Genomic DNA, 23,808 nt, shown 5'->3' on the forward strand with positions numbered 1-23,808 from the left:
TGAGTGCAGTGTCCAGAAAAGTGCTACAGTGTATAAGTGTAAGCAATTTTTAATTAAATTCATGAATAGTATTAACATTTTCTCTCTTTAATAAAAATATTGGAAAAACAAGACTACACATTGCCATCTGAAGATGACAGAGGACTCATTGTCATACTGTAATATATACAAACACTTTAGATTTTATTTTCAAGTTTTCAAGACTTTTTATGTCTCCGTGACATTTTTAATTGTAACAAAATTCCCCAAATAAAATACCTTGTGATTATTTTTCAAAATATACTTTTCAAAGCACAAAACATGGATTACTAGGAATAAGGCATTCAGGAAAGGCTCTAAAATATGTTTTTATTTTAATGGCATCTTTGCATTAACTTTTTTCCTCAGCTATTACATTTTCCATGTTGTGGGCAATTGACAATGAGTCATTAGAATATAAAATGATGATGTAGAAGGCCTCATCTAGTGCATGTACAGACCCTTACATACAATAATAAGATTTGCAGAATCTGTTAGACCTAATAGGCAATATATTGATAGCTATAGTATAAAAAGTAAAAAGTATAATTATATACATACACATTATGTAATTCTCTCCAGGGAAGTAATTTACCTGATTTGGAAAATGTTTGAAAGCCCATTTGTTTTAGTTTTATTCTTCTTATTCTTCTGAATCTACCATTTTAAAAATTCTTTAAGCTTTCACCCCAAAGCACCAAAGGCATAGGTGTTTGCAAATTCTGCAACTGCAAAAAATACTGACATGCAAAATATTGTAACGCAACGGGGGCTCAGGCGGGCGCCCTTGCCGCATCTGGTCGGCCCAAATTATAGGTGGCTCGAACCCGGGACTTCCGCGTCTCTCTGCAGCGACCTAGCCCCGTGAGCTAAAGAGAGATCTCTCTACAGCCCAGTAGCTGTGGTCCTGCTATCACAGGGAAGGGCGGTGACGTCACCCGCTCTGGTACGCCGGCTCTTACACACAGTGCTTGTCGGCCGTAAGCGTTACACTCTCCCCCGCTTAAATCGCCGTCCCCGGCGAAGGGCTATCCCGCCACGCTTCTGACACCAATGTAACGCAACGGGGGCTCAGGCGGGCGCCCTTGCCGCATCTGGTCGGCCCAAAGTATAGGTGGCTCGAACCCGGGACTTCTGCGTCTCTCTGCAGCGACCTAGCCCCGTGAGCTAAAGAGAGATCTCTCTATAGCCCAGTAGCTGTGGTCCTGCTATCACAGGGAAGGGCGGTGACGTCACCCGCTCTGGTACGCCAACTCTTACACACAGTGCTTGTCGGCCGTAAGCGTTACAATATGATGACTTAAGAAAGCAAAGCTGATTTGTCCAAAATGTCTGATTCACTTCTTTTCAGTTCCTTTTGTTTCATCAGTGGCTTCTCATTTAAAATGTAACAAAAAACTAAAAAAAGTGTAACAATTTGTATTTCACAATTCATTGTCATAATTGTCTAGTTTTTAGTAATAATAATTCCGTACATTTATGTAGCGATTTCTGGACACTCAACACAAAGTACTTTGTGGGTAATAGGGACTCCCTCCACCACTACCAGTGTGCAATACCCCCCTCGATGATTCTTGTTTACTAAAAGAAGGTATCTTGTATTTTTCATTTTTTTTGTAGTGTTAAGGTTTCCACTAAACATAAACATGAATACCTTAAATCTACAGTTTCTACTGTATTTGCCTAATAGTAGTTGTATTTGCTACATATTGTAGATACAGTCCAGCTGTTTACAAATTTGCAGAATTGATCTAACTGTATGTGAATCAATGTCTTATTCATGGTCTACATGTATTGGGAAGCTACATGTGTAATAAAGAAACTTAACAATAACAAGATAGCTTAAAAGGAAACTAGAGAGTATAGATTTTCTGTTTTTCTTTAAGCAAAATAACAGCTTAACCACAACATTCCTTTTTCAGGGAAAAAAAAAACACGACAATGCTGGTGACTGTTAGTAAACAGTAGACCATTAACGTGTTACTCATATTTTCATGTACTGTATTTTAAGCACCTTCCACAATTTCATTTACTATAGATGTACATTCTTTTTTAATGTTTTACTTCAAACGCTTTTTTTTAATATTACCCCCTGCTTCACTTTATTCAAAATTAACTATTCATCACTTGTTTAGGTCTTTATAACTCGAGCATATAAATCGATTCGTTTAAAAGGGCTATTAAAAATTATTGTAACAATAGTTTTAAATATTGAGATACTTCTTATAGTTTGGAGAACAATCGACAATAACAAGAATTAAATGTGCCTATAATTTGAGTAGTTTAAACTTCGTGGGTGGTGCATGCGTGGGGAATTAACTACACGTAACTTTTTGTCGTCTTTTGTAACATGATACGTATCACAAAACAAAAGTCCAAATCCTTTAGAGCGGTACGAGATATTTCTTAACGACACTGCAAAACACAATTGTTACAAAACAGAAGTGCATATTAGGTATACTAAGTGCATACTAAACCAGTTGTGGGCTTGCTGTCAAAATTACACTACAGGTGCAGGCGGCGATTAGTTACATTATAGCCTAGTCACATTAGTCTGCCTGCTTTCAAGTTACACAGGGGTCCTGGGGTTCTTGCGGTTTTTTAGGGGTACATGAATGTATTTTAAGCCAGGTAAATATTTTTTCATTTTCATTTACGTGTGTAAGTGAGAGTCAGTGAGGGCACGCTTGAGCTCGACTCCCTGTCTGCCGCCGCTGTTGGTGTGATGTGATGCTTGGTATTCCATGCAGCAGCCACCCACGCTCTGCTACCACCCACACCAGGATCTGCGTCACGCAGCCGCGTGGGAGTGAGAGAGCAATGTAGCAAGAGCGGAATATCCCAATTCTAGCAGTAGGGGAGGAGGGGGAAACCAACAGCTCCCAGGCCCTAAGTACTAAAACTCTAAACAGTCATATTTACGTACTCAGTGTTAAGGGCAACCCAAAGACAGCGAACAGTCTATTGTTTTGAGAAAGTGTGAGTGCAGAGCTTTGGCTGTGACAGAACCTTCCAGCTCGGTGAACGCACCCTCCCCTTCCAGCAGGACGTCTGGAAGAAACGTCCCAGTCCTCAATAGTGCTATATGTAATAACTTCTGGTTGGACCATAAAACGCAATATAGTGAAGAAAGAGATTTGTAAGAACACAGCATATAAGGAAAAAAGGTATGTGTTTATGCAATCAAAAGAACGAAAATGAAAAATGCTTGCTTTGTCACGGATTTTGATCATGCTTGCGTATTTATTTACTCCCTGGGCTGCGCTTTTCATTAGCATAGTCCATGTGCTTGTGACTTATAATAAAGAGTAAAGTCTTGCCCATATTGGCAGGAAGGACGGGGTGGATTTCGTTGCTGTGTGGGTGAATCCCAGTGAAATCCAAAACGCAGGAAAAGCTCCAGTGGGCGTTTAGCAGCAGCTGTGTAAAGAAGGCATTAAATAATGCAGGTTTTGCCTTTACTTTATTTCATTTTTTTCCCGAATAGCTTATCAAAAGCTGCTTTTATTTTATAGAAATACAATGTATCATCGGGAATGTAACTGAGCAGAGCAATGCACTGTTTTAGTCTTACATTGACCTTCAACTTATCTTTCCTTATGTGTTATGCTCTGTTAATTTTTAGAAATAGTCAAATACAGAAATGTTGGAAAAATATAAATATGAGTACTTATGTGAATATATATCCAAATATAGCTGGATATTGCAAACTATGCAAATCATTTGACATACACATTGAAGAGGGTTACAAATTATTAACGGAGCTATTATCCATAATTTACAGTCGTTATTCTGTAAAAAGTTTAAAACAGTACATATAACGTGCCACTGAGTATGAGTACTATGTAATACTTTGTGATTGTTCACAAATGAAAAACGTTGTTTTATCCCTTATACATGTAGTTGCCAGAGGTGTTATGGTATGCTTTGCTTACTTTCAGAATGTGTATTTCAAAGTTAACCTTTGTTTTAAAATTTAATATGCATCTCTCTGTATACTGCTTTTTTTGTAACTTAGTGGTGGTTAAATAGAAATCTGAATTAACATACTGTAATGTTTGTAATTTCTCTCCTAGCTATCATTTTTATTGTAATCATTGAGCTTTTAGTTTTATGCAGTTTGTCTTTATATGGTAAAGATTCTTAACTTTATATTACTGTTTAAAGGGGATTTAACTTAGGCTCAAATCTATTTCTAGAATCTGTCTGGCATTAAATAATCCATAATTATATAGAATTTTGTTAGTGGTAACACTTAACCAGAACAGTGCTAAAATACATTCTCTTAACAATACAAAATTAGGCTGTTGTAGGATCCTTGTACTCAAAGTAGGAAGTTGAAAGGGGCAAAGAGTTTATTCTTAAGCATGTGTTAAAGTATGGAAAAGAGAGAAAAATTTGAGCCATATAAGGACATGTGTCTTGGAAAGCCAAGGGATGTTTATTTACTGATGTGCTGAGTACACCAGTGCCTTTTTACAGAGAGAGATGTTTTAACATTTTTTAACACTCTTAATTTCTTTAAATTGCAACTGTTTTTGTTTTATAACAAACCACCTCTAAACAAATTAACATTTGTTTTGTGAATAGCCTTTAGTCAAATTAGGGACTAAATGTTTAGTTTTGTATTCTGGATATGTTGTGGATACACTTCATCTGTATATGAACAACAGGATATCTTTAGTTTCTGGAAGTTAGCATTGAATTGGGAAAGCTTAGCTGTTATGCAATTACAATTGTACGTTTTGTGAAAGTTAAGCTTACAGGCCTTAAACCACACACTGGGGTTTAGTTAATGCCAGGCCTTTGTATAGTAAGTTCAGTGTTCCTAACTCTTTTGCCTGGATGCTTTGTTTTAAACATACTGGACTGAGCAATGAATGATGTCATAAATTACAGAGTCTTTTCAGAATTCTTTAAACACCAAAGTTTCAGATGTGAATGACCTTTCTCAAAAAAGCTATCTCTGGGAGTGGATTCTTCATGTTTTATGTAAAAATAAACCAAAAAGGCTTTTGCTTATGTCGAGAAGGATGATGTCTTTTTTTCTCCTCTAACAGCAAGGGGCTTTTGGCTAGTTGCTAACTTGGAAAACTATTAAAACATTATGGCAACATGTAAAACAACTCAACGGTTGTTTCACAGGCTTTAGGAAGAAATGCTCTGTTTAGCATTGCTTTTCTTTTCCTTCCATAAGAACAAAGCAAGTTGATGTAACTTAGTCATTATTGGCAAATTAAAGCTGAAGCATCCATGCACATTTTTGTGCAGGTATTTCAGTTTTAGTTTAAAGTTGCAGTCAGCTATAGTGAACATTACCTGCAACTTGTGTTCCATTGATCAGTAATTAATTGGTAGAAACAATCCCAATTAATTTAATCTTACATTAAGTTAATATAATAACAGTTAATGTATTACTGAATCTACAGGTGGCTAACAAAAAAATGGAAACACCTTGGTAAGTGAGGGACAGTTAATACAGGTCTGGCTACTTATGCTAGTATGCCTGCAAGAGCAGACCTTTTTGACTTTGAAATATGGATGATTGTTGAGATGAATTTGACTGGAACATCAATGAGCAAAGACAGCTCAAGATTAAAGCTCATTTTTCACAAGCAGAGATGTCTAAGGTGATGTCAAAATGGAACTCTGAGGGAAAGACATCATCAGCAAGGGGTAATAGTGGGCAGAAGCACATACACCAGAATTGTGATATTTATGTATTATTTCAGAGAAAAAGGCAAAACAGGTGAGCAACTGCAGATGAATGTGCTATAAATCTCAACATCGGGTGCAAGCAGCCAGTTTTAGAAAAAATGGTCCACTTAGAAGTCTACAGAGTGTAATGCCATAGTCAGGTTGCAGTGCACAAACTTCAAGATTCAGTGGTGCAAAGAGCACAGGCAATGGGCTATCAAGCAGTGGAGAAATGTAATACGGTCAGATGAATCATCCTTCACCATGTTTTCAACAAATGAATGAATGCTTATCAAGAACAGCTGCATCCCTGAGTACTTGGATCTAAAGGTCAAAGGTTTTATTGGCTCCTTAATAGTATGGTGCATTTTCTCAGGATTGTTTGGGTATTTCCATTTATTTTGTCTACTATGTGAATTTCTTGAATTTAAGATGAAGTTTACTGTTTGCATGTGAAGTTTACTGTTTTATGTGAAGAGTATTTTACTTAAGAAAATGTTGCTAGAAATGTGTCAGAATCTTGTACACCAGTTGAAATAAATGTCATGTACTCACCGTACATATCGTGCTTAAAAACGGATTTCTTTGCTACTTATCAATTAAAACTCATTATCCTGAGACGTTGATTGTATAGACACAGAAAATTTGTTAATGGAATTATTTATTGAAATAAGAAGAACAAACTTTTCTGTACAATGATTTTAAGGCATTGTAATATGTAGTCTTCTTTGTATCGCCAAAGTTGTGTGATTTGGAGTCTTAATATAGCAGCAAATTAAGGTGATGTGCAAGATGCATGAAAGAGTTAAGGCTTGTGAATTTCAAATGAAGATTGAATGAGTGAAAAGCAACAAGAGATGATTTAGAGAGACTGGTCATTTGGGTTGTTTAGTGACGGATAGATAGTAGGTTAGGATATATTAGTAGGTTAGGAGTGACATTAGGACTCTTGTTATCTGACATTTATGCAAAATAAAAATCCCTTACCTCTACAACATGAAAACCCATTTTTGCCATAATTATTTGACTGTACATTTGCTGTTGAACTCCTAACTGCAAATGTAAGGAAAAATTGCTTAGCAAATAGAGTCTGTAATGTGTGAAGTCCTACACATAGCAGAGGCAGAGTGTGGTATGTGGAACTGAGGATAATTAAGCAGTCAGCCTTATTCTTGGGTTGGGGCAGGGTGTACTCTAGCAAGTTCCTCACTATCACCCCTGTGTTGTTTTCTAGGCATAAAATCCATCTCAATCAGGTATGGCGGCGACTTTACCCAGAACCCTTGGGGAGTTGCAGCTCTACCGAATCTTGCAGAGGGCAAATCTGCTGTGCTACTACGATGCCTTCATCCAGCAGGGTGGTGATGATGTTCAGCAGCTGTGTGAGGCCGGAGAGGAGGAGTTTCTGGAGATTATGGCTCTGGTGGGGATGGCAAGCAAGCCCCTGCATGTACGGAGATTGCAAAAGGCACTGAGAGACTGGGTGACCAATCCAGCTCTCTTTAACCAGCCTCTTACCACTTTGCCTGTCTGTAGCATCCCCATCTACAAGCTTCCGGAAGGTTCTCCTACTTTGCTCTGCAACAGCTATGAGAGGAACAGCAACAACACACGTGAGCCACATGTCAAAATCCCCAAATGTATTGCGGCCACATGTGTGGACCCCAGCAAATCTGATGCCTCAGCTGGGTCACCTATGCAGAGTGGCAGTGAGCCTCGTTTCTGGGCTGGTAGTCATGCCACTGAAAGTGAACAGAGCCTCTCACCAGCTGACCTGGGCTCACCTTCTTCTCCTAGGGAAGGGTTGGAGGCTCTGGATACTGCCGCAGTGCAGTCAGTACTGGAGTGTGTGGAAAGGATGGCCCAGGGGCTCACCAAGAGTGACCCAGCTGAGGTCAAGGAGCAGCTGAAGAGCAACAAAAAATTGGCCAAGATGATCGGGCACATCTTCGACATGAGTGATGAGGATCCACACAAGGAAGAAGAGATCCGCAAATATAGTGCCATATATGGACGCTTTGACTCAAAGCGGAAAGATGGCAAGCACTTGACGCTGCATGAGGTACAAAGACAGGGCTCTTGATGAGTGTCATATACATATAGATTAGTATAGCAAAGTGGAATAGCATCAGGCTACTGCTAAAGTGTAACAGATGAACTCCAGATGTGAGACAATTCTTTTGTTTCATCAGTATAAGCTCAATGTGATCAATTTTGCGCAACACAAAGGCATTTCAGGCAATGGCAGTGTGTGCCTAAAAATTGGATATTTTACTGTACAAGTAAAATACTTGGTAAGAACACAAAAGTAAATCTAAAATATGTTCATAAGTGCATCAGACTGAAACTTCACTGTAGTGAAAATATGTAAGATGAAAAAAGGTCTTGTTGGATTAGACTTAGAAACATATCTCTCTGCATATAATAAGTTAATTAACGTATATGTTACAAGATAAATTCTTAAACAGAAATTGAATGGAGTCATATGCATATCTAAGATTATTATTCTATTTCAGTGTTTTTTACCTTCTTGTATATTCATAGGTGATATACTATAAGTTCTTGACAACTTTAAAAAGTCACTTTTTAGAAATCTGGTGATTTAGAATAAAAAAGGTCACTGTGACCTTTACTAGAAGTGAACAGCTTTTAGATAATAGATGGAAGCTTTAAGTAGTACTAAATAAAAATGTGTAAAATCTTGATTTGAATTGTTCCTGTATGAGAGCTTTTCCATATCAGTTAACCATAATTGTGTTATTCTGATGATATATATCCACAACACTGTTAAGTTTTGTTTATGCTTCATTTTAACTAAAGAACTGTGGTGTGATTGTGTAAATTATTCAGAAATAATTGAACTTTTTAGATTTTTTTTTTCAGCTCACAGTGAATGAAGCTGCAGCTCAGCTGTGCATGAAGGACAATGCTCTTCTGACACGGAGAGATGAACTCTTTGGATTGGCACGCCAGATATCTCGAGAGGTCACTTACAAGTACACATACAGGACCAGCAAGTAAGAGCAATTCCAGTGTTATAGGTGTTATAAGCTGGAGGAGGTAATTTCACTACCTTATTGGTGTAAGCATCTATCTCATGCTGATGTGTATCACATGTAATTAAGATTCATTATAGTTTTGTATTAATGTATTTGTATTCACTATATTTTTAGATACTATTATTGATTTGAATAATATATACACTGTTGTCTCTATGCATTTGTATTTTGCAATGTTAGTGTCATGAATTTGCAGCTTTGTGAGCCCAGTGTTCTCTGCTAACAATAATTCTTGCTAATGGTATTTACAGATTTGCTGTGTATTTTACTTGATTTGCAATATGAGACACTTCAATATATAACATTGCAATATAAGAGAAATGCATATGTTTCTATGTTTATTTTCTACACTTTACTAAACTGCAAAAGATATGGAGAGGCATTAAAAAAATTGTGTAATGGAACCATTTCATGCTTTTAAAGATATTATGAATAGGCCTATGAAATTGCAAGTTATTGGAGAAATATCAAGTAAAAAAGTATAGGTGGTCATCTAAGGCCTTAACAAATCGAGGGTTTTTCAATATTGTGCAACAATTAGTTTTTAGTAATCATGAACTGCTCAAATTAAAGTTTTTCTTACTTAGAAAACAGTTTGTTAAAAATGTATTTATTAGAAGGCGAAAGTTGTTAAGCTTGGACTTTGGAACTTTAAAAATTATAAAGAATAATTTGTGCATATTTATGAAACATTTTCAACAGAGCAACAAATAAAATGATATACAAACAGTACGAACAGAAAATATGGCCAGATATGATATATTTAGCATATAGCATACATAATTTCATATTATCACCTTCTACAGAAATAACAAATGAGAAAATTAGTTTTGAATTCTGAATTAAAACATTAGATAAATAAGACATAAAAAATGATTATGTAAAGCAGAAGAAGATGTGGTGTTATTGCATATCTGTTTGACGCAGGAACACTTTGAGCTTGCTTTTCAAATTATTTCTATCTAATGTAAGGTATATAACATTTTTATGTTAGAAAATGAGCAAATAGTGTTTTTAAAATGGTTGTGCGTAGTTGTGGCAGACAACTCACAATTACGGAAAGACACATCTTCAATTTTACCCCTGTGAGGTTTGTTGATCATGAATAAATTAACCTGTAATGCAGCCTAGACTGTGATATAGCAAAACTGCTTTGCAGTTGCTCTGTGTAGTAATAAAATAAATAATGTAGTGAGATGTGTTCAAAATAATCAGTTTAATTTTTTCTCTGCCAGATCTCGATGCGGAGACCGAGATGAGCCCTCTCCTAAAAGGATAAAGACAGAGGTATGTTTTTCCCTTTAAATTTTGTACTTCATATTTAATATTGAGTTTGTTTGCCTGTATTTAATGAGATTTCTGTTAAAATGTGTGTCTATCAGAGCACTTATGAGACACCTTATTATCTGCAAGCTGTTTTAATTTGGATTTTGTGTTTTAATTTGGATTTAATGCTTTCTTTGTACAATTCTCCAGTTAAGAATGATAGTGAAATGTGATCTTCTTTGCTTTAAACCATTTATCTCAAGACAGGTATGGGTTTCAAATAGCTCAAATAGTGAGTGAAACAAGTCCAAAACGCTGTTGAAGGTATTTTATAATCATGAATAACACATTAATAGTTTTTTAGGAGTCATTTAATAATAATAATTAATAATTGCTTACACTTATATAGCGCTTTTCTGGACACTCCACTCAAAGCGCTTTACAGGTAATGGGGACTCCCCTCCACCACCACCAATGTGCAGCATCCACCTGGATGATGCGACGGCAGCCATAGTGCGCCAGAACGCTCACCACACATCAGCTATTAGTGGGGAGGAGAGCAGAGTAATGAAGCCAATTCATAGAGGGGGATTGTTAGGAGGCCATGATTGATAAAGGCCAATGGGAAATTTGGCCAGGACGCCGGGGTTACACCCCTACTCTTTTCGAGAAACGCCCTGGGATTTTTAATGACCACAGAGAGTCGTCTGAAGGACGGCGCCTGTTTACAGTATAGTGTCCCAGTCACTATACTGGGGCATTAGGACCCACATGAGCCGCAGGGTGATCGCCCCTGCTGGCCCCACTAACACCTCTTCCAGCAGCAACCTTAGTTTTTCCCAGGAGGTCTCCCATCCAGGTACTGACCAGGCTCACACCTGCTGAGGTTCAGTGGGTTGCCAGGTGTGAGTTGCAGGGTGATATGGCTGCTGGCCGATTTAAAGTCAAGTAAATGGTGCAGACTAAGTTTAATGGAGGTCTTCTTTTAAAAGTAAAAGATTATTTACACAACCCTGCTTAATTAACTTCTACGAACATAAAAATGACAAATTCTTTGGTAACAATGCAATATTTCATAAACTAAAACCTCTCAGAAAACCTCTCAGAAATAAATCTGGCTTCTGCAGAAAAAAAATATTTTGATAATTTTTGTTAATTGGTTTGACCTGAAGGTGAAAAACTAAATCAAAATTTGGTTTAGTGCATTCTTTTGAGTTATAACTGTAATTGCTGAACCTATTTTTTGGAATTTGTCGAACATCTTCTACATGAGTATTGAAGTCTGGAGATAATATGTTATATGTATGTATAATCGTAAAGAGGTAGTATGCAGCCTTTATGTTGTGTAAAAAATAATTTTAAACATTACTTTGGTGAAATGTCCATTTGGTGCAATTGTTAAAATTTTATGCATGCCTGATACCAGGCAAAAATAACTTAAAACTGATACTATTCACTTAATATTTAAAAGGACTGTCGCACAATGCTTAAATAACTAGTTTTCTAGTTGAGATGAGATGGCAACCATATGGGGCAGGTGTGTGATTGTCACAAGTCTATGGCTGTATCCATTTAGTTGTTTTAAGAAGCACTAAACATATTGTCTTAACCACAATATTGTAATTTATAAACTTGTAATATTGTATATTGTAATTTATAGGTGAATTGCTTACCACACTTTATGAACTGCAACAGAGCTTGTTTATCTTTCATTTGTCTTGATGTTGGTCTTATCAGTCAGTCTCTAATGCAAGCTAAGTTAAGCAAATAAGGATTTGATTTAAGCTGATCTATCAATCTTTACTATTTGTTGTTCTTTCACAAAAAATAATCAGTTTTCATACTATTAATTTTATACAATGCACACAATTTGTCTAAAAACTCCACTCATTTTTTGTAATTTTCTATATTTCTTTAAGGACCTATTTAATCCATTTTGCAAAGTGTAATCTCAGTTTTGGAAATTTCCATCATCCCACAATTTACCGTTTTAGCCCAGTCTCTGTATACAAGTGCAAAGGTTCTTCACTTGTTTGACTTTCAGTTGAAAGTGACGTATATATGTAAGTATATGACGAAGATAGAAACTTAGTGGTTTCCACTATAATGAAAAGATGAAATGCAAATCTGTACACTTACAGATGTTATAACAAATTTTTGACAGCCTTGCAGTATTACCAGTTGGTTACAGATTTGATCAGAAAGTGCTTCAGAAGGTGAGTTATTAAAAAAGCTAGGAATAAACAAACAACAAATATATTGGCATATATTTTATAATTGTTAGCTCTCTCTGTTCATACAAATTAAAGAATGTTTGAAACATGCTTTTTTTTCAAAATACCAGAATATGGTATTGTCTAATGTAGGAGTCTGTAGGATAGGCTGGGGAAATTATTTTTTTAATTTTTAAAAAATAAATTAAAAAGATACAATGATGTGTTCCTGCTTAACTAAGACATAGCATGACTTTAAAAGCTATAAAAACAGGTTTAAATACTTAATAGTTCAGGTGGGTAGCTGCGTCAGCATGCGTAGGCTGCAAAGGAACAAGTAATAGGTTTATTCCATGCTGAAAAAAAGAAGAAAGAGAACACAACGTTTCGGCCGTGGAGCCTTCTTCAGGTGTTGACACCTGAAGAAGGCTCCACGGCTGAACCGTTGTATTCTCTTTCTTCTTTTTTTCAGCATGGAATAAACCTATTACTTGTTCCTTAAATACTTAATGACCACTTTTTAAGCAAGAAAAACGTGATTTTTCTTCCTCGTGATCAGCTTAGAATCTTTGTGTACGCTATAAGTTTTTACTTCTTAATTAAACGATTAAAATACTTGAATTTTATAAACACAACATGCATTTCGTACAGAAAAAATCACATTTTCTCTTCCTGTGATGTAAGACAGATCAGTAGGTCTTTTTCCCCAATCAGAGGCTCTGAATATAGTGTACTGCCCACTCCATTCCGTCAGAGGGGGAGGCGGCACGGAGAGAGGGAGGGGGCGCAAGCTCAGTCTTGCACAATGGCCGTTCTACAGAGCGGGGTGCAAATAGCACCAATTGCATCTGCATTTATAACTTAGTGTTTAAAATTAAACAACATAAATCATTTTCTTTGAATTCCCTTAATTATCATTAAACACAGGTTTCTTATCACTTAGATTATTTTTTGATCCCATCGTTAGACAAAGCAGGAACTTATTGAACTTTTTAATGACATTACACTTGGAAAGATTACAGACTTTAATCGTCTTTAATTTTGTGATACATTTTAGAAAACTTTAATCTATACAAACACCACAAAACTATTCTCGATTGTTTTTCTGAATGTTATGTCACACTTAGCTCATTGTTTTAAATACATCTATTTAAGAAAGTTAGGTTTTAGCATAAACTATTAGTAATCAATAATATTAAATTTAGCACTGTTTTCCCTGCATCTTGTAAAAATATATTTTCATTGTTCAAATATGCATTAAATCTGACTATCAGAAAATTAAAAAGTTAAATACAAAATTAAAGAAAAACTAAGGTAAAATATAATTCAAAATCTTTTGGTAACAATGTATACTGTTTATAAAAATAAAATGTATTAACTAAAGAATAGGATGGCACAGTTGTTACCATGCTTTTTGGATGTTTTTTTCATAAATACAACGATAGTACCAGATTTCTCAGTGGCTTTCAAAATTAAATTATGCCTGCAAACCTGTGAACTAGAAAGATAACTAAGCTATCCATCAATTTCGTTAGCGTTGCTATCTTGCAGCACTGAGGCCCTTGGTTCAATTCCTGCCGTCCTGTTTGTGTGGAGTTTGCATGTTCTCCCTGGGTTCCATATGTGTGATATGATTTCCTCTCGCAGTCCAAAACATACTGGTAGGTTAATTGGCTTATGGGAAAAATGACCCTGGTGTGTGTGTGTGTGTGTGTGTGTGTGTGTGTGTGTGTGTGTGTGTGTGTGTGTGTGTGTGTGTGTGTCAGTTTGTCTGTCCTGTGATGGACTTGCACAATGTCCAGGGTGTATTCTGCCTTGCATCCGTTGCTTACTGGGATAGGATCCACATCCTCTGTCCTGGATAAAGAGATGAGAAAATGGATGGAAGTAAAGGCACTGTGTGGATGGAACTATACACAGTGTTAGAAACCCAATATGAAATGGCAGCATCTCACTGAGGATAAATTATTTTATAGTGCTGGCTTAAGGAGACAGCCTTTCTACCTCTCTTGCACATCAGTATCCATACCTAGTTTATTTAAACAACTTGCCTCTAAATATAAACATCTTAAGATGCTGGCTCTGTGGATTTGCATCAGCTATGTTTGCCCATTCCTTCAATTCATGTGCATCCAACGCACAGTTCAATGCTAGCAACTACACAAAATCTAAAATACAATCCTCATTTCAGTATCTATGTAAACATACAGTCAGTTAACTTCATCATCTTCCTCTGCAGTCTATAACATATGCTGTCATTTTGTCAAAAGTATGCCTAGCCCTATTAGGAAGTGTTCTTGTTATCAGTGTATTCCTCAACTTTGCCCAAATTATCTTTTTCCTACCTACATCACTAGTCTTACATCCTGCAATAACTTCAAAAACTGCTTGTGTTTAAATCACAAAATATAATGTGTAAGTACCATGTAGTACTCTGCATTGTGGAATAATAGTTTATTTTAAAGGGAACTAGAGAAACTAGGAACTAGAGAAATCAAGAAAGGCTTTTTTTCTAGAATTAATAAATGCACATCCTGTTCACTGGGGTAATTAAATCCACACTGAGCAATTTCCAATACGCCTGTCTTCAAGTACTTGCACTGGCTTCCTATCAGGTTTCGAGTCAACTTCAAAATTTTCATCCTCATTCATTACCTATCTGGCTTATTATCTGTCCACTCCCCACCTTGCGACCTTTGTCCATCTGACTCTGGTCTACTAGCTGTCCTCAAGAACATCTACATTTTGTGGGTGACAGGACCGTCTCTAGCTGTACCCCAGAGCTCTAGATTTGTATCCCAAGTGATATCAGAATCACCTACCCTGAGTGCATTTAAATCTAACTTCAAAAACTTTTCTTGTCTTTTCAGAAGACTTATTTAGTGTCTGTATCTGCTTAATTTTCTAATTTCAGTAGCACTTCTTACTTCTTGTCTTATATGTATTTACTTTGTAATCTGTGGTCTTTATAACTGTTTTTAAACCTATGTTATTGCTTTGAGATGCTACTTTTAAAGGTGGTATATAAAATAAAGTTTTTTATTATTGTTATAGAGAAAAATGATCAGATTGTCCCTGGTTCAGAAAAAAAGATCTAAAGTATACTAGTTTGTCACTCTTCTCACACCCTCTTTGCTAAATGGCTTTCCATACTAATCTGATCAATCTGTCTATTTTCTGTGCTTTTCCTATCATGCTAGATTCATAATTATTCTGAAAATAATCTTCTTGAAATGAGTCATTTCTAAATACCCGTTTTAACTGTTAACATCTTGCAGCAACTCTGTGACAAAATATACACTTAGCTCAACCTGACAGTTTATCCTGCTGCCAACTATGAATAAAAAACCTTAAGATTTCTATATTCATGCCTTTATTTAGTAGTTTCATTAGTGACAAAGGCTACAATTTCTTGGAAAAATGTATTTTATGTGTTGGAAAAAAACTGACTTGCTTTAACAAAATATATTTACAAATCCTTTAGCCTGGCAAATGTACCTGAATCCCCAATTATCTGAGATGTCTAGTCATGGCTTTTTTTTTGTTTGCTTATTTCAAAGTAACACCTGCTCCATAAGTTTTCTCTATCTTTTGTTTGTTATCTTATAACTGTTATTATTGATCACCGAATTATTGTACTTGACATGACTTCTTTCACTTACCCTTTCCTGAATGTCTATGACAAGCAGAGATAGTGCTGTCTCTGATGCGATCTTTTGAAGCTGAAATTTCATTACTTTAAACGAATAAGAAATTAGATTGCTCATAAATCTAATCACTTATTCTACATAAACACAATGTTATTGCTCTCTGAAAATACTCTTTTTCCTGTTTGTTTTGGAGACCTGATTTGAAATGTCAGAAATAATTTATTTTATTTTCAATGTTTATTTCTGTTGCAGATTTCCTACATTGCTTTGTTTGTCGAGATTTTAACTTTATATTTAGGCTTTATAAATCTTACACTGATTACTAGCAGTAAATACTGATATTTTCCCTTACCCCTTACCACAAAAATATTTTTGTATTGTAGCTGGGATTAACTTTTTTTTGTACGTGTCTCTCCCTACTGCAATTCGGACACAAAACGGTTAAAGATGGCGACAAGTCAGGCACCCAGAGGGAAGGGCGGGGGCGTCTTCCCACCTCCATAACTAAAAAGCCAAATAGAACTGGCTGAAGCGATTTACTCGGTCGTGTTACTGACAGTTTGAGGTAGCCTTTCGTGTAAATTTCGCTTTGTTGCCGATAGGTTAACGTTTCAAAACTCAAAAACCCGAAAGTCATGTGACTGATCTTCCATCCTGTTTCGTTGGGTAAACGCAAGGATCCCAAGCACCGCTATGTTAACTGGGATGTGTCGTTTTTAATTCAGTTTGAATTAGAACTGTACGTACTGTCTTCGGATTTGGCCAGGGCTTTAAAGAGAGGACGAGCCAAATATTTTCGGTGCCGTCATCTCCGCTTGAAAGGTACCCCCCTTGTGGAAGGAATTTGACCTCGAACGTTTGCCCAGTGTACTGTAGATGTACAGTGCTGAGAAAAAGTTTGTGAACCCAAAGATTAATCTGGAGATTTCATTGTTTTAATACGATACCCGTCGTGAACCAAAATCTATATCTTTATGTAAATATCCAATACTTTATACAGCAACCAATTCCATGTCTCTTGGAAATAAAATATGTATGAATTAAACAATGAGCAATTAAGGTACAGTGGATTTTAAAAAGTAGGTTAACCCCAAATTTCATTAGCTCAATTAAGCAAATAATTAGAACCCGGTGTATTAATAATTAGGCAGATTTTCGGGGCTGAGTTTGGAAGGCCTCACCCTATATATAATTCCGAGTTTGGTATTCGCCATACAGATTTGTGGAAACAAGTCATGTTATTGATGGTCATCAGTCTGGAAAGAGCTACAAACTATTTCAAAGGATTTTGGACTCCACTAATCCACTGTTAGACAGATAGTCTGCAAAAGTAGAAAGTTGAAGACCACTGTCATTCTACCTAGGATCCCCCGTCCTGCCAAAAAGAACAAACCAGAAAATCATCATGAAAGTAACAAAGAACCCTAGAATAACATCTAAGGAACCGCAGGTCACTCTCCCTAATGTAACTGTTAATGACTAAGATATCGGAAAATGACTGAACAAGAATGGTTTTCATGGAAAAATTACATAGATGATCCATCAGGCTTCTGGAAACAATGTTCTTTGGACAGATGAGATAAAAGGCAGAACGTTTTCGCTTCAATGAGAAAGTTATGTTTGATTAAAACCAAACACTGCTTTTAAACAGAATAATATCATCCCAACTGTCAAGCAGTGCGATTGTTTTTAGGTTGCATTGCTATCTTAGGACCTGGACTGCTTGTCATCAGTGGCACAACCATGAATTATGCATTGTATAAGAAAATTCTAGAGAAGAATGTCTGACCATTGTCCGTGACCTTAAGCTGAACTGAAAATTGCTCTTGCAGCAAGACATACTAACAGATCTAATAAAGAATGGCTTCAGAAGAAGAAATTCCATATTTTACAATAGCCTAGTAAAATATTGAAAAGGAGTAGTAGGAAAAGGTATTCATACCTTTTTTATATAAACTGAAATATATTTTCAAAAGTAATTATTTAAATTATTCTGGAATTATTACCAATCATGAAACAGTCATTGCACAAATGTTATAATTACCAGGAATAATACATATTTTCAATTAATACTTAATTAACTTAATTAAACTTAACTTAAATGCAAACAATGGAAATATATTTTTCCCCTCAAAGAATTAAAGAGATTGTTTTGAAAATGAATTGTTTCAAAAGGAAATAAGGCAATAACCACCAATCCCTTCCCCTCCCATTAAGAACCAATTGCACACCCACATCAAAAAGGAAAGCCCAAATGAGATCAACTACGCCTACCCATAATCTTGTGACATCATTAAGTGGGTGTGCTTGGAATCACCCATAACCATACTTAATGATTGATTAGCTAACAGGGGAACAAAAATATGAATGTTAAAACAAAGTTGGAGTACTGAATCTTCATGACCCATTAGTCCCTTCTTCAATTTGGTTCATGACTCTTTTGCAAATATTCAGATTTAATTATGTGTTTGCTTTTAGTTTAGTGCTGAACAGATTTGGTTGTTTTTGTCTTCCATTGAATCGGAAACAAATAAAGTATAATTTACCACCTCCTGCAGCTATTTTCTTGACTTTATAGGATACTGTTTTGTTAGTTTTCAACTTGATAATAGAGATTAAAAACATTTAGAGCTCTTCAGGAACTTATGTTGCTAGTGTGATCTATTAAAAGATGTATTAAGGTTTTGTTTATTGCTAATAGACAGAGCCTTTGATTTTTAAATCTCTTGATATTATGGAAGTGATAAATGATTTTGGATGATTGATTCTGTGATTAATGTTAATTAAATATCTCATAACCTTCTTTAAATTTTTTAAAGATTTTTTTATAAAACACCATGGGCATTGGGTGTAGGGTTAGAGTTAGTCAGCAGTGTTAAGCATTTATATTGAAATTTTTTATCATTCATATTTATGTATAATCAAGTCATGCTTATCAAATGCATGATACTTGTGAATGTATGTTAAGAAGTAAGTGTATTAATGACTGGCAGTATTTGCAACTATTTAACATGCTTGGTTGGAAATTCAAAAACACCATCATTTTTCAGGAGTGAATGTGAACCTTAAAAAGGTGATTTTAATAAATGAACAAGTCCATAACCAGTTTCACTCTATGTATTGGTTTGACAGAAATATAGTTGGGTACCGAGTGGCTCGGCTGGTAAAGACACTTACCCAAGTGCATGTTTAGCTCTTGCAGTGCAGGTTTCAGCCACAAATTATGACTAGGGGGTTAGTCATCCAGGGCTCTCTCCTCTCTCAACAACACAACAACCCCTGTGGTCTCTTGGGCTCTTGTGACATACGACACTTTTCATGTGGTACATGGCTCTTAGGTGAGATGTGACAAATCCTAGAAACCATAATGTTGGCTACAAATCTGTTGAAATGTTCTTCTTACTTAGCACCCTCAATAAATGAAAGCAGTATTGCTAAGGCATAAAAAATAAGAATACAATTAATATTTTGGATAGAAAAGGTGATAAATTATTAAAATCTAACTGAATATTAAAAATGAGAGATCTTCATAACTCACCTAAACCAGAATTAAAGTTTTGTTTTTTGTTCTTATAAATCCTTTGCAAGTCACCCTGGTAAAAATTACAATATGTATTTACAGATGAAATGTGTATTTACAGATGATTGCAGATTACAGTCTGTTAACACCATACAATCTACCCATGGCATGATGAAGAACTTTCAATGCCGCACACAAATCCCCTAGGAATCTGTTCAAGTGATCATATACCTAGTGGATTTAAATCTTTTTACTCTAAAAATGAGGTTTAGCTACCTTGAAAATTCAGGAGGTGTGTTGCAATAAGATTCCCAAATGGAGGATATGTTTAAGAGTGTATACCATTCTATGAGACTGCTGTAGTCCTTCCTTGTGCCCATTTATTCCCAGGATGTTCTGAGTTGGCTTGAACTTTACCTAATGACTTTTTTGACAGGATGAATATTATAGACAAAGGGAGTGATGAAAGATATTAGTAAAAATTAGGGAAAGATATTTTAAAAAATTAGGTATTCAAGTGTTAAAAAATTAGGTATTTGTATAGTTGAGGTATAATACAGATATAATACCTTTAATATATAAGCAGGTTCCAGTCTTTCAACCAATATACAGGAAGCACAATTAAAAAAATTAGAAAAAAGTAGGAATTTCAAATTCTACTTTAAATTTTGAAATTAGTGACTGAATTTTAAAAAAGATTAATTATTTTATAAATACAACACATTTGCTCCCTAATAAGTAGCACAGTCGTGCAGTAGTTATCATTGCTGCATCACAATGGTGGGGCACTAGGTTCAATTCCTGGGGTTCTATCTGCATACAGTATGTTCTGCCTGTGTGCATGGGTTTCCGCCAGGAGCTCCAGCTATCTCCTAAAGTCCAAAATTGTGCTAGTAGGCTAATTAGCTTCTGGTCTGAGTGTGTGTGTGTTGTTTGTGTGTACCCTATAATGTACTGGTATCCTATCCAGGTTGTATCATACCTTGTGCCAATTGCTTTTCAGGATAAGCTTTAGCTCCCTATATTGGATGAAATGGTCAGAAAATGGATGGATGAATGGATATTCTCCCTAACATAAAAAGGTGCTGAAGAAGAAATACCTGTGCATTTTAAATCCAGAAGTTGAAAAATGCCTTACGTAATCTGTGCTCTTGAAGATGAATAAAAGCTAGTTCATTTTGAAACTGCGTTTTCAGTTGAAGACAACCATAACTCCTAGTAAAAAAGGCAATTCTCGTTTGCTTTCTTCCACTTTTACTATCTGTTTGGAAATTAAGATACTTAAGTTAAAAGTGATTAATCATCAAGAATGTGTTTATTGATGGGTAATACTAATACTTTCTTTCTGGTATTTTTTTTGTTTTTACTTACTTATTACTAGTTGAGTTTATTTAGGAATTCAACTACTGTTTTTTATTTTGAATGGACCAGTCCTTAAATATTTGGACGAATCCCCAATCAAGGTATTATTCATCAAGTATTTTATGTTTACATTTTGTTCTATAAATCCTCAATAATTTATTTTAATAAATTGTCAAACTGTGTTAATTAACAAATTGCTGACAGTATCCCAGGCCAAAGCCAGGCTTCAACACACAAACATGTTTACATGCCTTGTAACTGAAAGTTTTCACCACAGTAAACCCAGTGTTTTTTTGGGATGGCTAGGTTGGGTAGGGGTCAGTGGGGTTACGAGTAGATGGTATGATTCACTTATGTCTTTTGATGACTGCTAAATGTGATACGTCATTCTGTATTTTAGCAAATCACACTGTACCTATCATAAAAGCAACAGGACCAACAGCAATACTATTCCTTTCAACTGGCTTAGAGTTGAAGTGACAGCCCAGACTTCTTGAAACCCACTTGAAACTGTTAAATTCATAGTACACTCCATTATCAATTACCATACAACAAGGAGTGATTTTCACACTGTAACGAGCTCTTATCTCACTAATACAGTCTCTACAGGTGGTTTAGTGTAAGGGTTAAAATCCCTGGTGACTAATTGAATTGCTGAAGCATTTGTAAAGGGTGTAAATGTCAGTATCGACAGTGAAGCAACTAATGAGCATGGATTGAAGCATCATAGAATGCACTATATAACATCACACTATTCATTGAGCCTGTGCTTGAAGCAGCAGTAATTATGCACAAATACTTGTCTTTAGTTTATCTAATAGCTGATCTTTTTTCCCTTTTATGTTTTTCAGGAAGGTTATTTTGATATTCAGGAGGCACTGCAGACCATACAACAGAGGCAGGAGTCTTTGAAAGAGCAGTTGGCACACGCAAAGTCAAAAGGCGAGGAAACTATTAGCAGAAATATCCAGGTGAATAAAACAAATAGCATGACAATTTTTGATACTGTTGTTTTTGTTTCCTTTTAAGTAATGTAGATACAGTAATGTGTGTAAATCAAGGTCTGTCCCCACTTCACAGTACTTAGATGAACACCATTTACAGTTGGCTATTTAGGGCCTCGCCCAAACAAGATTACAGTTTGTGCCCATTTGTTATTGGACCTAAAACTATGTAACTAATTTCAATGATGTGAGATGGCTTTGGACATGTTAAAGAAGGTAAAGGGCAAATCTTTATCTTCCTGTGCCCCCTATTTCTTCATTTGTTATATTCTTAATATGGTTTTATGATATTAAAGGGCTAAGCACTGTATCATAACACATTAATATTAACACTAATCACTCCACTTCATTATTAGTATTAATAGTCTAAGCTGTATTTGTGCTCAAGAATCATGTTATGCAGTGCAGTGTTTAATAATTAAAACCAAAAATGTCAGAAGCCTAGAGAAGACATATTCAGCTTTGTCCACATGAAATGTGGGCATGTGATGTCAGTCTCTTGATCTCAGAACTCTCCTGTCTTTTATGTGCAAACCATTTCCATCATGGATAGTGGGGAATACATATACCACTGAAGTGTATTGTACTATATGTGATTAACAGTAATACATGGCAGCTAAAAAAACAATACAGACTAAAAAAATATTTAAAGTGAAAGTTGTAGAGAACCACTCCATCGTGGTGCCTATAACTCCTTTCCATTAAACACCATTAAATTACAGAAATTTGACAGCTTTTACACATAGATTCTCCTATAGATTGTAGGATTAACAAATAAAGAGCATATGATGTACACTTGATGTTATTAGGTTAGTAATGATAAGTGTATTTTTAACTTTCACAAATGTTACTGCGTTATACTTTACAAGACAGTGAAACTGTCATTTTATATTCCTTAGAAATACAAACAAATAAAACAACAATAGCCTGCAACATTTGGTGCAAATGCAGGAAAAGACAATATAGGATATTCACTTGGAGGAGATGGGAGACGTTTGGATTCATGAAAGTGATATCACACATCCTAATTTCTATGGGAAAAGCCAAATGTGACTTCTCTATGCCTATGACATTCTCTATGACACTTTTTAGTCAATTAAAGTGCTCTCCAAAATGTAATGAAAGCCAATATTAATCCACCATTGTCATGTGGCTTATATGATGTTAAAGAATGGATGCAGCAGAATTTTGTACATCTCTGGTGAGATGTCATAACCACTGTAGAACCTGAAGGGGTGCAGCAGTCTAGACTGATGATGAATCCTAATGCATGCAGACTGAAGAGCAGGCAGCAGAGTATAAGCAGGCAGGCGAGTAGGTGATTGTGAAAAGACAGGCAGACTGACGAGCAAGCAGCTGGATACAGGCAGGCAATACAGAGCCAGATAGCATGGTCAAACAGCAAAAGATTTAAAGTGGGGTGTTATTATTATAAAGTACTACTACTACTAATAATAATAATTCCTTACACTTACTGTACATAACATTTTTCTGGATGCTCCACTCAAAGCACTTTATAGGTAATAGGGACTCCCCTCCACACCCAATGTGCAGCATCCATTTGAATGATGCGACAGCAGCCATAGTGTGTACTCTCCTCACCACAAATCAGCTTTCAGTGGGGCGGAGAACATAGATATAATGCTAATTCATAGATGGGATTTCTAAGGCAGCCCTGAGTGGTAAAGACCAATGAGAAATTTGGCAAGGAAGCTGGGGTAACACCCTTACTCTTTTCTCTGGGTTTTTCAATGACCACAGAGAGTCAGGACATCGTTTTTTTCCAAGGGAAAGAGCCTTTTTACATTATAGCGTCCCCATCGCAATATTGAGGCATATGGATACTTGGAAATATAATGAATGGTATTACAAATTAAGTGTGACCAGGTTTATTTTTCCTTTTTTTGCAACATTCACTCATATCATCAACTAAAATGAATAAGAAGCAAAATACAAGATATCACTTTGTAGGATTATGGCAAAAGCCCATGTTCTATACCTGTGTTTTTGCTGACAAAT

The 23,808-nt window shown here is 35.8% G+C and overlaps 1 protein-coding gene across 1 annotated transcript in view; it reads left to right on the top strand.

Moving 5' to 3' along the window:
* Positions 1 to 2,856: 2,856 nt before the first annotated feature.
* The window catches only part of nab1b (NGFI-A binding protein 1b (EGR1 binding protein 1)), a 28,812-nt gene continuing 7,860 nt past the window's right edge, over positions 2,857 to 23,808 (top strand). The window contains exons 1-5 of the mRNA XM_069196664.1: positions 2,857 to 3,185; positions 6,950 to 7,777; positions 8,599 to 8,732; positions 10,010 to 10,061; positions 21,637 to 21,756. Coding sequence (XP_069052765.1) covers positions 6,974 to 7,777; positions 8,599 to 8,732; positions 10,010 to 10,061; positions 21,637 to 21,756 — 1,110 coding nt within the window. The 5' untranslated portion in view covers positions 2,857 to 3,185; positions 6,950 to 6,973. The remainder of the gene's footprint in view (positions 3,186 to 6,949; positions 7,778 to 8,598; positions 8,733 to 10,009; positions 10,062 to 21,636; positions 21,757 to 23,808) is intronic.

Source organism: Lepisosteus oculatus, chromosome 12, assembly GCF_040954835.1.
Source record: "Lepisosteus oculatus isolate fLepOcu1 chromosome 12, fLepOcu1.hap2, whole genome shotgun sequence".
Lineage (NCBI taxonomy): Eukaryota > Metazoa > Chordata > Actinopteri > Semionotiformes > Lepisosteidae > Lepisosteus > Lepisosteus oculatus.